General features: G+C 53.7%; 1 protein-coding gene and 1 long non-coding RNA gene across 13 annotated transcripts in view; one reads left to right on the top strand and one right to left on the bottom strand.

Annotated features, from left to right (window-relative positions):
• DNMT3A (DNA methyltransferase 3 alpha) overlaps positions 1 to 14,572 on the top strand; it is a 114,580-nt gene that overhangs the window by 74,075 nt on the left and 25,933 nt on the right. For 8 of the 12 annotated variants that reach the window (XM_057497384.1, XM_057497382.1, XM_057497385.1 and 5 more), the window contains 8 exons: positions 10,738 to 10,953; positions 11,214 to 11,372; positions 11,806 to 11,913; positions 12,173 to 12,329; positions 12,665 to 12,814; positions 12,920 to 12,964; positions 13,685 to 13,764; positions 14,338 to 14,450. In XM_057497384.1, coding sequence (XP_057353367.1) covers positions 10,738 to 10,953; positions 11,214 to 11,372; positions 11,806 to 11,913; positions 12,173 to 12,329; positions 12,665 to 12,814; positions 12,920 to 12,964; positions 13,685 to 13,764; positions 14,338 to 14,450 — 1,028 coding nt within the window. Of the gene's footprint in view, positions 1 to 7,088; positions 7,202 to 8,698; positions 10,369 to 10,737; positions 10,954 to 11,213; positions 11,373 to 11,805; positions 11,914 to 12,172; positions 12,330 to 12,664; positions 12,815 to 12,919; positions 12,965 to 13,684; positions 13,765 to 14,337; positions 14,451 to 14,572 lie in introns of those variants that run through there. The other 4 variants (XM_057497388.1, XM_057497387.1, XM_057497390.1 and 1 more) reach the window with 4 other exon arrangements.
• On the bottom strand, positions 36 to 6,913 carry LOC130682626 (uncharacterized). Its single transcript, XR_008995920.1, has 3 exons — positions 6,594 to 6,913; positions 5,909 to 6,220; positions 36 to 332 (listed from the first exon to the last, which is right to left on the bottom strand). It is a non-coding gene; the product is annotated as an uncharacterized LOC130682626 (long non-coding RNA).

Here is a 14,572-nt window from a genome sequence, read left to right on the forward strand (position 1 = left end):
AAGGGGTGGGGGAGGGGAAGGGAGAAGAAAGCAGCCCAGGCCAGTTGGGTTTACAGGTTTCTTTTGACTCACATCCCCCTAGGTATAAAATTAACAGTTCTCTGCAGGGTCAAGTAAGGTGACATGATATGTCCTCAAGCAAACTTTTCAGAAGGTGTTAAGCCCTCCTGACTTCCTGTGATCTTCTTATCTGTAATATTCAGCAGATACTTGAGGTCTGTTAGGATTAGGAAACCAAGATCCAAAGAAGGCAGGCACTTATTGAAGGTCTTGTCGTCAGCTCTGATCCCCTGCTCAGTCCAAGTCTTCACATCCCACTCCTGTTGATTTTCCTGGAAAGGGGTAAATGAGATCTGGGGAGCACCATCACGCCCACCCTGCTCCCTGCCTGGACACGCACTCTACTCACTCACTGAGCTGTGCACACCCCATAGCTGCAGGCTAGGGGATACAACTGACCGGGAGGGGAGCTGGGTTTGGAGAAGCCTTCCCCTTTTTGGAGCAGACCCGGAGGCTAGGGAGAAAGGCAGATGGGCGCAGTGAGGAAGGAGGTGGCTGCTGAAGCTCCAGAAACCTCATGGCAGGTCTGGCAACTTGGGGCCCCCATGCACACACCATTTGGGAAGTGTAGCTGTGATGAGGAGAGAATGAGGGAGCCAGGGAGGAGTGAGGCTGGCGGAGATGAAGTGAGGGAGCTGGTGAGGAGGTGACTCCCTGACCCATCATTTTGCTCTCTGGATCAGAAGAATTTAGCTGAATGGATAATACAACAGGTGCCAGGAGCTCCCCCTCCCTAACATATAAACAGACCGCTGTGCTTGTGTGTCTCATCGTGGCCTCTCAGCTGCCAGGAAGCTAATGCAATGGCAGATACCCCAAAAGCTTTGTCCATTCCCGGCTGAAAAACCTGGGAGGTTGCGCCCATTCTTCGTTCATCCTCTCTCATCCTCTCTTGGGTCTTCCTGCCTTTACTGATCCCAGCCTCCTCGGGTTTCCTTCAGCGCATGGAGAGAACATCTCTACCACACAATTCACCAGCTAATTGCATGCCGTCTTGAATGAGGGCTGTGGTTTCATGTGCGATGGGTCCTGGGCACACAGTTAGGCTGTGAGTAACAGCAGGGTGGAGGCCCATCTCCACCTCCTCGATGTCCTCCCCCAGCCTAGCTAGTGTCGGCGCTCAGGACTCCAAGTGTGCCTCGATCCCAGTGAGCGGGTGTGTCTCAGGCAGGCTTACAGAGTGGCTCCTGGATAAAGCATAGCCCTCTTAGGGGTTCTAAAACTAGACTGGCAAGGGGGTGTGGTGCCCCTGGCTCCATGGCATTTGCTTAAATGCTGCCCTCCTCCTGGGCCCAAGTTTGGGATGATGGCACAGAACCCAACCAGGCCAGCCCACTGCAGGTTGCCATGGGAACCCTTTTGCTTTCCTTCTGAAGGAAGATGGATTTTTCAGCCCAAATCATTTGCCTGGGCTGCCACCATTCTGTACACTCTGAGAACCAGACTGCCCAGCCCTACTATCTTCTACTTTCTGCCATAGGGGACAGCTTGTCAGGAGCTCAATTTTAAATCACAGTCCAGTGTCAGACAACAGCATGTTCTGGCTTGAAGAGGGAGCAGGAGGGAAAGGCCCAGGAGACGGGCCTTAACTCAGACATGTGCTCTATGGGAGCTTACGTCTGTACCTCCTCCTACCACCCCTCCTCTCTCCAGACCACCACCTCTTCAATCAAGGCTCTGACCCTTTGGGTGGGCCCAGTCCCCTCTAGGCCTCAGCTTCCTCATTTTTAAGAGGGACAGCCAGTTCCCTTCATGGTTTCCACACTTGGCTAGTATCTGAATTACTTAGGGAGGTTTTAATAGATTCCTGGGCCCTACCCCAAGCCTGCTGATCTCCATAGGAGAGCCCAAGAGTCTTTATTTTTTAAAATCTCCTTGTGTGATCCTGATATATTAAACCCAAGTGAGTTTGGGATACTCTGAGCAAGATGATCTGTGAGGTCACCATGAAAAGAGAAGGAAGCTCTGCCCTGTGCTGAGGGCTCACTGGCCTGGGCTCGCAGGAGCTTCTAAGAGCCCTTTGCAGGTTACTCTGGTCAGGAAGCGGGTGTTTCCTGGTCATGCTGTTTAAGCCAAGACCAGGCCCCCACCTTTCCCCCACAGGAGAAGCCAGGAGAGAGAGAATGACAGCAAGGGGGGATGTTGCCATAACAACCAGCTCTAGGCAGAGGCCTCCCTTCCAGGGGCTGGTACTTCACCCCAGTAATGGTGGTTTCCATGGAGATGGGTTACTGAGGGACAGGGGGAACATTTGCCCCACTTAGAGCATTAGTCAGGAGCTGCCAGAAGGCAGAGCATCTCTAGGTGGGAGCCTTGGACCCCTGTCAACATCGAGTCCCTCCTCCCCCTTCCCCACCACCCCATGGCCTCTGCTCTCCGGGTGCAGGTCTGATACTTCCTCCCTGCTTAGTTGCTCTATCTGCGACTGGTCTCCCTAGCAACAAGTCCTGCTAACTCCTTGCTGTTGGCTCTGTGGCTATTTTTAGCTTCACTGCCAACAGCCCAGTCCTGGTCATTTGCTTACAACCTCCATATGGATTGCAGGGGAATAGGAAAACAATGATTCCCTGCTTCTGGGGGGGCTGAGAACTGGCCCTCTCAGCACCTATTCGAATTTTGCTATGGAAACTGTCCCCAGCCGGGAACTTGGGCAGCAGATTCCAGATGAGGATCCTGAGACAATGTGGAATTCAGTTCAGCAAACACTATTTAAATCCTCTACAGTATGCAAGAGGCTCTGGTCCACACTGCTTCCATATGGAGCAGAAGTTCAGTCCCTGTTGTCCAGGAATCTTTTAATCTTGTGGAGGGGAAAGAGGAATACACAATCACTTTGGTACAGGCAAAGATTGGTAGGTGCTAAGAGAGGATTAAAAGCACTCTGGGGATATAGAGGAGGAAGGACAGGAGGATAATTTTTCAGTGGGGGAAGGTAGATAAGGGCTAGAGCAGCACAGTCCAGGAGAATTTCCTGCAGGACAGAGGTGCTCTCAAATCTGTGCTATCCAGTACAGTAGCCCTTAGCCACATGTGGCTCTTGGACACTTGGAATGTGGCTAGTGCAGCTGAGGAACTGAATTTGTATTTTAATTAATTTAAATAACACATGCAGCCAGTGGCTACCTTATTGGATGTTTGGTTCTAGAGAAAATGTCATGGCCCAGGTAATCAGTGACTGGGCCTAGCAGGATAGGCAGGATTTAAGCGGGTGGAAGTTGGAGGGGAGGAACAAGGAACAAGCACGGGTAAAGGCACAAAGGGAAAGGGCGTCTCTGGGCAACAGCAAGTGGGTGGCGTGGTGGGCTGCGCGATGTCAGCACTGCAGCCTGGGGGGCCTTGAAAAAGCCCCAACTGATGCCACACAAATAGTGTTGGCTGTAATCAGCAGGTAGTCAGGTCTACTGCGCAGCACTGAGGCTTTGGAGCTGTAGGTGGGAAGAGGACAGCGTCACAATAGACATCCATCTTGAGCTTTTGTCTGGATAATGTCTCCTCTCCTCGGGATCAGTGGGAATGTGTGTGTGGCAGAAAATCTGTAGTATCTCCCCAGTGTGTGGCTGTTTAGATGGCTTCATAGGGTTCGTGGTGTGTCTGATTTTGAGTAACGGGATTCAGGTGGTAAATGTCCCTTTTTACCCACATCCTGTCAGCACAGGATTTTATGACAAAGCATGCAAAGAACCCTTTTTAACTTGGAGTTAAAAGCCGTCAGGCAGGCGTGGCATTCCCACCTGGGCCTGTGGGGATTACTGCTCTTTGGTGGAGATCATGGACTAGTGTTTCACCTCAGTTCTATGAGCTGGAATGTCAAATTAACAGCACTTCTGATTATGTTCTTCAGAGACACGGAAGTGAGGTAGACCAGAATGCTAAATTTACTGATTTATAACCAGACATGTCCTTGCCACACAGATCCTAACACTTGTCCTGTTGTTTTCTGGCATCTTACTGGTATCAGAGTCACTGGAAAACATAATTAAAATTAGAAGTTTGTTTGATGAATACAGGATCAGGGCAAAGGAGTCAGGTGTCTTTATTTTCATTAGGCCTTCTGAATCACTGCTCTCTGCCGGATAGGAAATGTGCCCTCTCTTTCAGGTCCCCCACTCTTTTGGACCATGCTGGATGCTTCCTCTCCAGAACTTCCTATAGGTTCTTGACATCCACCACATTTTCTTTTCATCCAGGAATTCCTCCTTTCAACATTCTTTTGTAATGTTCCAAGAACCTAGCTTGTCCTACACGACCTGCTATTTTAGGTTGACTATCCAGAAATTAAAAGACCTTTCCCAGTAACCACCTTGGGAAGGTTACATTGGAAGGTCAAGGACATACGTGACCTAAGGATCCTTGACGGCTGCCCTGGTTATTTCCTGACCTTTTACTAAAGTCACCTCTTGTCCTCGAACTTGGGGCCTCTCTTGCTTTGGGGTCTTTGTCCGCCCACTGAGCACGAAGAAGACATGAATCTCTGAATGACTCATAGTATGGAAAAGGGCGTAACCTTTCCTGTCTGCAGGAGAGGGATGGGGCCCTAGGGTGGCGCGAGGACACCTTTGAGTTTGGGTTTTCTTTTAAGTTGGGAGTTGTATGGAAGAGTAAGACTTGAGCTTAATTTTAAAGGAGGATAATAAGGAAGTTTGGCAGCTGGAGGGAGGTGCTGCTCTGTAAGTGGGCCAAGAGAAAGTGAAACTGATGGCCCTGGTGCGGTGTAACCCCGAGTCCAGGCTGCATGCGGCAGATGCGGTGGTACTCACTATCTGAAGAAGTCCCAAGACCACAGAGCGTAGAGACTAAGGTGGCTAGCCACGTCATAATGGAAAAGGAGATGTTATAGATGAGATGGAGTGTTCTTAAAAAGAGCCAGGCAAGTCAGATCAGAAACTTCATTTTGAGAGGGGAGCCAGGGTGAGGTCTAGAGCGGACTGTGACCGTAGCCTGGTTGCTGAGGAGGCATGACTGAGGGAAGAGGCTAAGCGAGTCCTGCTACATTCCTTCAAGGGTGGGAGCAGGCAAGAGGGTTAGATTCAGGGCTTCTCATCTCTGCTTGGAGATCTGGAAAACTGGACCAAGCAAATACCTTGATTGGGTTGAAAGATGGGTTGGAGCAGAACAGCCTATATTTTGTGGAATGGCTCCTTCTCCTTGCCCTGTGGATTTTAGGTCTCAGTTGGGGTTGGGAGAGGGAATTTTGTGCTCCCCAAGAATTTGGAGAAAGCTCTCTGATTTGGAGTCCTCCTCCCTCTTCAGGGCTTGCTTGCCCTGATGGCCCCAGAAGGGTGCTGAGCTCCTGGGCTGTCCTTCACAACACATCTCTTGACCTCATTATACCTGTTCGCACTGACTGGCTGGAAGCTAGGCACCTGGGGCACTGTCTCCTTAGGGGATGCTGGCATTCCAGGGCCTGGAAGGAATCCGTTTTATGAAAAACCATATTTCTTGGAACTAAGTGGCTTTGTTCAAGGTCATGGTGATAGAACCAGAACCTAAGTCCAGATCTTCTGACAAGTGCTGCTAAAGAGTTCCTTTGCTTTTCTTTCTAATTCATGTTGCAAACTAAAACCAGGCTTATCTTTCCAAAATACCCATTCATTTCATCTTGTCAGAAAGCCTGTGGTTATTCTTTCCTGCTGTAGGAAATATATTCACTGGTATCTTTCTCTGCACCTTTTAGCTTCAGCAGTATTGGGGGTGGGAGGTGGAGGCGGGCGGCGGGCACCGGTTCTCCTTCTTCCCCAGCCTAACATCTTTTAACCACCTACCCTACCTCATTCCAAATCTGATCCATCCTCCAGGCCAATCTTTGCCCACACTGACCTTAACCTCATTTATCATTTATACCACTCACGTTTTGTTGCCTTCTAAGCCATCCTGGCCCACTGGACTTGGTATCTGTGGCACAGTTATCTTCACAGATTTTTGTTTTTCAATGACCTTTTCCTATCTCTCCAAGTGTAGTTGAATCTGTCAGCTCCTTGCGGGCAGGGCCAACGGTCTGCTCCTCTGATGCCGGTGGAGACACGTGTGTGTCCCCTCCTGGGGGGAGGGGCCTCTGCTCCGGAGAAGGGAGATTGAAATGGTTGAGGCTGCACCTGGAGGCTGCACCTGGAGGCTCCTGGAGAAGAGGAATGTAGTCTTCTTGAGCTTCAGATGTTTGTACCTGGAAATGAAGGAATTGCAGTACTTGAGAACTAGTTTCCTCCGGCCCCCAACATCACCTTGCAAACAGGAAAACGAGACATCCACGGCATACCCGGAGTGACCTAGGGGACCCAGAGACTTGGCCAGTAAGAGGTTTATAAAGCCTGAACGACTCAAGCCACGCTTTTTAACGCACCCCTCTCTATCCACCTGTGAACAGAAGCGGACTCCCCACAACAGTTCTTGATCTGGAACAATCCCCCGTTTCTGTGTGAGCGCTTCTGTCCATCTCCGTGTGTTTTTGAGTTTTGCTACAGCTTCCTGGGCCTCTTCGTCTATCTGTAAGCTTTTACTTTTTTTTCTTTCTTTTTGGTTGAGCTTCTGAGACTTACTTTGAACAACTTTCTCCTGGCTTTCCCAGACTGTTCGAAACCTCGTTTCTTGCTTTGCCTGCGCTCCAGGCACCCTCCGCGCTCCCAGCCAACCTCCGCGGCTGGAGAGCAGCCCCCTTCCTCCCTCGCCGCCCGCGGGCTCCCTGCCTCGCCCCGCGGCCGGGCACTGGTCTCGCGCAGAGTTGGGGGAGAGGGGGCAAGGAGGGCTTGCCGGAGGAGGGGCGGGCACCGCCTCCAGCCTGGCCTGGGCGGGGCCCTGGGAACGGGCGGAGGCCCAGCCGCGCCCCCAGGCCCCAGCGGCGGCCCGCGCCCCTCGGACCGGAGGAGAGGGGCTGGCCCACTGCCAGCGTCTGAGAGCCGGCCCCCTCCCCCGGCCCTCTCGCAGCCAACCAGGCACTCCAGCGGGGTCCACGTGACCTGGAGTTCTAGACAAAGAAAATGTTCGAGCCCTCCCCCCAACCTCCCCCCTCCCCCTCTCTCTGGCCCCCTCCGCCCCCAGCCCCATCGCCCCCTTCCCCCTCCCCCCAGACGGGCAGCTACTTACAGAGCTTCAGGGCCGGGGCTCACACCTGAGCCGGACCGCAGAGGGGCTGCACCTGGCCTTATGGGTAGGTTCCTGGACGGAGCCCTGGGGAGACTGGGGGCGGGGAGGAGGCCGGGGCCGGTGGGAGGATCTCTGGGCCGCTGCAGCCCTCTGGGTTTGAAAAGAGTCAAGTATGCCTCCCTGGCCCGACTTCTGGAGATGCTGAGTTAGTGCTGTCCCACCCACTCCCTCCTCAGGAGCCCCGAACCCCACTCCTCTCTGCGCCCAGGTGGGACCTGGCAGCTCAGAGGCCAGGAAGAGCAGTCCCTGCGTGTGAGCCTGGGGCAGTGGTCACTGCAGGCTGGGTTCAGGCCCTGGCCGGGCAGAGCTGGGACACCAGGAGTTGGGCCGGAAGCATCGTTTTGCTGAGTTGGCTGGCAGAGGGGTTGTTGGCATTTACTTGCTGACCTGTGTTCCTGGCTGGTGGACAATTCTGTCCCAGGCTGTGCCAACCTTGTGGCCCCTTGAGTGGGATAGTTTCCTCTCCTGGGTGGCCCTGGGAACCACAGGACAGGCTGCCAGGAACAAGTGGTGCTGGTGGTGGGAAGGAACAGTGTGACCCTGACAGGGGCCTATGGCACCTCAGCGGGTGCCCTAATGGGAGAGGCATCTGGGACAGTCCCAAATCTACAGTACCTGCAGGGAGCCCGCGTGGGCGTCCAGACCTCTGACCTTTGGAACAGGAAACCGCCTGAGTCCCTGAGCTGCAGAGGGAGGTGGAGGCAGACAGCTGCCGGGGAAGGTGGGACTGGATGGGGAGGCCTTGCCTCCACCAGAGTGAAGTTACCAGTGGCTTTCCAGGCTGGACAAACTCCAGACAAAGTGGCTCCCTTGAGCTGCAGCAGTGGGTGGTGGTGTAGTGTCTCCTAATCATGCCCCATCTCTTGGCTGCTCTTGAATGGGACCTTCTGAACTGAGGCAGGAGGCTTTAGCCCAAATGCCCGAGCCCTGAGTTAACCCTTCTTTCTCCTATTGTTTGCCTGGGTAGGAGGGTTGGAGGGAGGGTTGGAGGGAGGGTTGGAGTGAACGTGGAAAAAAAGGCATTCCCACACTGCCCTAGGCAGACTATTCTAATGAGGCCCCTCCCCCACCCAGCCACTGTCTCTGCCTCTTCTTCCCCTTTCCTCTTGCCTCCTGCTGCTAACCCCCCCTTCCTTCCCCCACCCCTGCTGGCCGCATCCCGATGGAGGCCCCTTTCCTCCTCTGCCTGCTAAAACCGTGCTGGGTGCGTGTTCCCTTGCACCCAGTGAGTTGGAGGGGTGCTTAACAGCCGTCAGCAGCAGCATTGACAAGCTGGGGGAAGTTGTGGGGGAAGAATAATGTTCAGGAACTTGCTGTGGAGGGGTTGAGAAGAGAGACAAAGGGGCTGTGGGGGAGTTAGGAGAGTGGTGTCAGGCACGACTCCTAGACTTGGGGAGCCTGGCGCCCACCCACTGCAGCTTGCTGTGGAAGTGACTTGGCTCCTTTTCCTCGGAAGGCCCACTCCCCCTCCTGCCTCCTGCCACCTACACACCTTGTTCTGGCTGAGCGGTGCCTGGTCACCCCTGGAAACGGGGTCTGTGGGTCAGCCAAGGCAGCAGCACCCTGGTCTAGATCAGTCATCCATGCCTGAATTTCGAGGCGGCATGGTGGAGCGACTACTGCAGAGACAGGCATGGCCTTTATCTGTGAGCACATCTGTGCTGCCTCAGCTGAAGATTGGAGAAGAGAACCCTCTTCTCCCATAGGGTTGAGCCCACATCGAGGTGCACCTTCTTGTCAGTGAGGAGGTGATAGATAATTGAGAGTAGGAAGGGAAGGGCAAACTTCTGCCAGGTGTGAGTGGGGCTTGGAGGGAGAGCAATTACCCTGCATTCTTCCACCCCACTGGGATCCAGGAGCTCATTTTCCCAGCTGTTTGTGGGCTGGGGGCAAAGGATGCGTTATCTCATTTTAGAATTTGTTGACTCAGGGAAAGAACAAGGACTTCATCCTTGTGCCTTAGAAATTGCCACAAGATTTGGTCTGTGGTTGGGAGGCAAAGACTTGAAGACTGAATGAATTAAAATGAATCTGCAAGACTGTAGGCCTTTAGCTTAAAGGTTCTTAACCTGAGACCTTGGGGTCTGGAGGTACATTGACAAGCTTTGGAGAGTTGGCATTTTTGATACATGTATACATCAGATCCTCAAACTGGTCAGAAAAGGTTAAACAGAGGTCCTTCAGTTCAAATGCCTTTTTAGGTTGGAGCAACTTGGAAGGGAAGGGACTTCTCCAAAGTAGCCGTTTGTTAATTGCAAGGTCTCAAACAGGAAATGTAGATGCTCTGATTTCCAGCTTAGAGCTCTTATCTGTATCAAAAGTTGCCTTTTGACAATACATATTTTTTATTTTGAGGATGGGCTTGCAGATGATCGAGTGGGCCCTCGGAGGGTTCTAGCCCTCTGGCCCCAAGGGCTTGGAGCCACCAGAAGGTATATACAGGTGCCCACCCAGCCTCTTTGGACTTTTGGGAAAAGCTTCATGGAGAAAGCCATGCTGAAGATGAGAATTTTTTTTCTCTGAATCTCGTGTGGTGGAAACCAGTGCAGAGCCTTGAAGTGTGAGGGCCATGTGTCCTAGATTCAGTAGCTGGAGTGAGATTAGACTGAATGATTCTCAGAGCTAAGCACCAGTGATTTTTCATTTCTCTCTTCAGGGTGATGGGAATCCCAGAGCAGGTTATGAGAAGGAATGGGCATGCAGGCCATAGCCCGGAAGCTGAATGTGAGATGGTGATCCCATGGAGGCTGTCCACTTGGGAGAATAATTGGGTTTGGATTATTTGTCAGTGAGAATGTGGAGAGGACACTTCACCTATAGTGTGTGCTCAGTAAATAACTGTTGAAAGAAAAAAGTATCTGTGGATCTGAAAGGTGCATGTAGAAAGAAGTGGTACATCTAATAACAGAACATACATCGAATATAATCCCAAGAATTCCAGAATGGCATGGGAGCATGGGAGCAGGCAATCTCTTATGGGGCTTTCTGTGGTATTTGAGCAGATGGGGAAGGAGATGCCCTCTTTGAACATAGAGCAGCGATTTCATCAGCAGCAGACATTACAACAAAACTGGAATCATGAACTGGAAGCCAAGCCCAGAAATAGGAGGGGTTGATTGCCCAGGAAGATTGTGGAGAAAAAGACAAGAGGATCCAATTCTTGATTGGGAAGTAAGATAAGAGAGGATGGAGCCAAGATCTGTGCCTAAGCTAAGGTGTACAATTAATATTTGAATAGAATTAACCTTTGCATATTAGAGGGTGGGCAACTGAGAAGGCTGACAGATTGCGTAAGATTTCCTAAGAAGCAGAAGAAAAGGCTGGAATTGAGCCAAATGATTTGAGTTCACCTCTCCACTTCAAATCCTTCTGTTCCATGGCAAGCCAGAACAGAGTTGAGTTGCCGAGGAAAGAACTCTCTCCAGCCTTTCCTTTCCATCATTGTCTCTGGATCACAGAAATGGAGAAGAGCCCCCTGCGTTGCAGGCAGCCTGGCTGATTCCTGGAGGGTCAAGGTAACTTCTGTTCTTGTTTCTTCAGGCTGAGAAGAAAGCCAAGGTGATTGCAGTAATGAATGCTGTGGAAGAAAACCAGGGGTCTGGTGAGTCTCAGAAGGTGGAGGAGGCCAGCCCTCCTGCAGTGCAGCAGCCCACAGACCCTGCATCGCCTACTGTGGCCACCACGCCTGAGCCTGTGGGGGCTGATGCTGGGGATAAGAACGCCACCAAAGCAGCCGATGATGAACCAGAGTACGAGGTGAGCGGCTGGCTTCTCTCCTTGCCTGGTCCAGCTCTCTCCTGGGTCTCCCCACTGCCAGCTTCTCCTGCTCTGCTCTCCTTTCTCCCCATGACCCCAGGCTCCTCCATCTCCCCAATCTTGTTTTGGTCCAATCAGATGAAGCTCCCTCCTGGTTGTCCTGACCCTCAGATGCCTGGGGCTGGGGTTGCCATGGGGGGGATCGGGGTGGCAGGGCCTCATGACCACAATGTAATGACTTCTGCTCCTTGGGGCTCCAGGACGGCCGGGGCTTTGGCATTGGGGAGCTGGTGTGGGGGAAACTGCGGGGCTTCTCCTGGTGGCCAGGCCGCATTGTGTCTTGGTGGATGACGGGCCGGAGCAGAGCAGCCGAAGGCACCCGCTGGGTCATGTGGTTCGGAGACGGCAAGTTCTCAGTGGTGAGTTGGGGTTTGGTGGTAGCCTCAGGGAGGAAGGGGGTTTCAATCCCAGGGCCTGTGGCTTGGCTGGGGGCACAGTCTGGAACTGGAATGGTAGAAATGGCCTCTGATCACTCCCACTCTGTGTATGTGTGAAAGGAAGAAGGCCTAGAGAAAATCACGTTGCACTCATGGCTTGGAGGGCTAGGATGCCTGTTGGGTTCTTGCCTTCCAGAGACCCTTTCCCCAGAATCCCTTTTCGCTTGTGTTCAAGTCCTCCTCTGCACTGAGGTTGAACTCCTCCTTTGCATCATGTAATTATTTATCGATGCATCTGGTCCTCTCAAGGGCAGTGCTGAGTCTTACAGTTCCCACCCCCTGCCAGTTGCCAGGCATGTGGTAGGTGCTGAGTGAGTGGAAGCAGGGGCAAAGGAGGGCAATGGTGTTTCTCCAGGTGTGTGTTGAGAAGCTGATGCCACTGAGCTCCTTCTGCAGTGCTTTCCACCAGGCCACCTACAACAAGCAGCCCATGTACCGCAAAGCCATCTATGAAGTCCTGCAGGTGAGTGCCCTCTGAGGAAGAGGGCCAGCACCATGAGCTGGCCTAGAAGCTGGAGTGCAGGGCTGGGCCTGGGCTGAGGGGCCGCCTGTGAGGCTCTTTGCCCCCACCTTGCCGGCCCCCTTTCTGCATTCTCCCTCCTCAGACTGTCCTCCCCTCTCCTGCACCTTCTCCTCCCTCTTGCCTGGGCCTGCCTTTATTACCCTCCGAGTCTGCCCTTCTGCCCGCTCTGACACCCTCCCCAACCCTTGTTGCCCTTCAGGTGGCCAGCAGCCGGGCAGGGAAACTGTTCGCAGCATGCCATGACAGCGACGAGAGTGACACTGCCAAGGCCGTGGAGGTGCAGAACAAGCAGATGATCGAGTGGGCCCTCGGAGGGTTCCAGCCCTCTGGCCCCAAGGGCTTGGAGCCACCGGAAGGTATATACAGGTGCCCATCCAGCCTCTGAGACCCTTGTCAGCCAGGCAGCTCTGTGCCAGGGATGGGAAAGCCATGCTTAGCCATTGAGGCCTCCGTTGAGGGGCCCAGTGGGAATGTCCACAGTCTTCCTCTCCCTGGAGTCGGGGCAAGGGCAGGACTGCTCTGGGCTCTGAATGACCCATTCCCCATTGGCCTGCTGGCACTGGAGAGTGGGAGCTAGGAACAAGTTGGGGACCGGGCTGCACCCCATTGTAGATAGACTACAGGAGGGGAAGGAGCTGGGATTCCTTGTCAGCTGGTAACCATGACCTTCTCACCTGCTTTCCCAATGCAGAGGAGAAGAACCCCTACAAAGAAGTTTACACAGACATGTGGGTTGAACCTGAGGCAGCTGCCTATGCACCACCCCCACCAACCAAAAAGCCCCGAAAGAGCACAACTGAGAAGCCCAAGGTCAAGGAGATCATTGACGAACGGACAAGAGGTAGTTGGCCTGGCTCTGGCGAGAGAGGAAGGCGGGGCTGGCTTTCAGAGAAGCAGGCGCGTCCCTGTGGCCTCCTCTGATGCTGGGCTCTCCTCTCCTCCACAGAGCGGCTGGTGTACGAGGTGCGGCAGAAGTGCCGGAACATTGAGGGTGAGTCCTGCGGGGATAGCTGGGCCCTGACTCTGGGAAATCAGTAGCCTGTTGCCCCTGGGATGGGCAGGAGGGCTTGGCTCCTAGCGTGGTGCCTAGTGCAGAATAGCATAGGTGCTTAGAAAGGTTTGAATGACATGGGACGTTGGGGCACAGTGACGGGGTCTGTCCCCCATGGCCTATCCTGCTTCATATATATATTGGTCTTCCTGGTGCCACAATCTTCCATATCAATGACATGGGTTGGTCATTAGGGTTTAGGATACTCCAGTGGGTAAGAGAAGGGTGACCCTCTTGGAATTAGTTGAACTTGCCTCAAGATGACCTTTGGCCTTTCGCTTTTCCTTGCCTCTTTCTTTCCCAGTGGTCATCAGAATGTCCCATGTCTGTCCCCCTTGGTCTAGTGGTTGCTGTGTCCGGCTAGGGCCCTCGGGGCTGGGAAGGATGGGGCTGAGGCCCAGGACTGTCCCCAGAGTAACCAAGGGTCGGGGCGCTGTTCTCCCCAGCACATTCCTGTTCTTGTGTTAAGCTTTTCCTGGATGGTGGCACTGCTGCTCTGAGAGATGAATGGGCTTCTGAGACTGGGGCTTCCCTGTTCCATGGGGCACCCAGATTCCTTTCTGCCTTTATTTTGGCAGCTGCTCCAGCCTTTTTGTAGCTTTTCTGGAGCTGGGCTTTGGCCTGAAGTGGCCCTTCGGTGACACTTACTCTGCTTTCCAGACATTTGCATCTCTTGCGGGAGCCTCAATGTCACCCTGGAACACCCTCTCTTCATCGGAGGAATGTGCCAAAACTGCAAGGTAGGGGCACAGCCGGCAGAGGCGCAGTGAGGGTGCCCCTGGCCCCCGCTGACCACCCCCTCACCTGCGGGCTCCAGGACCCCTGGGGCAGCCGTCACGTCCTCTCCAGGGTTTGCTCTGGAAGCAGAGAGACCTGAGAGAACATAACTTGGGTTTCAAGCATTTGGCTTGCTGTGACTTCTCTGAAAGATTCTTTCCCCCACTAAGGCCCATTGTAGTCCCCAGATCTGGGTTCATGGCATCACAGTCCTGAGTGTGACGGGTGAGGAAGGACAGGGTGACTGACGGGTGGGTTGCCATGCCCTGTGGGTCCCAGGAGCCAAGCCTAGGGCTGCCGCAGGGAATGAGGGGGTGCAGCTTTCTCCCCAACCTTGCGCTCAGGCCCACCTCAGTGCTGTCCCCTTCCCAGATCTATGGTCCAGGCTGGACCTGGTCTGGACAGGTGGCAGGGTCATGTCTCCAGGGCTAGTCAAGGCTCGCAGCTCAGAGCCCAGAGTCTGGGTTCTAAGCCTTCCCTCCCCCAGGTTGTCCTGGGTGCTGCCTGGTGGTCTTACCTTCCTCCCTGGTCTCTAGAACTGCTTCCTGGAATGTGCGTACCAGTACGATGACGATGGCTATCAGTCCTACTGCACCATCTGCTGTGGGGGGCGTGAGGTGCTCATGTGTGGGAACAACAACTGCTGCAGGTGAGCGTTCCTGCCCGACTGCGGCCACTGGCACTCGCACCCCGCCCTGTCCTGCCCCAGGCCCCAGCCACACTCTGCCTGGGGCTGGCCCAGAGCTGAGTCCCTCTGGTACATTGGGTTTC

The sequence above is a fragment of the Manis pentadactyla genome, chromosome 2 (genome assembly GCF_030020395.1).
Source record: "Manis pentadactyla isolate mManPen7 chromosome 2, mManPen7.hap1, whole genome shotgun sequence".
Taxonomy (NCBI): Eukaryota; Metazoa; Chordata; class Mammalia; order Pholidota; family Manidae; genus Manis; species Manis pentadactyla.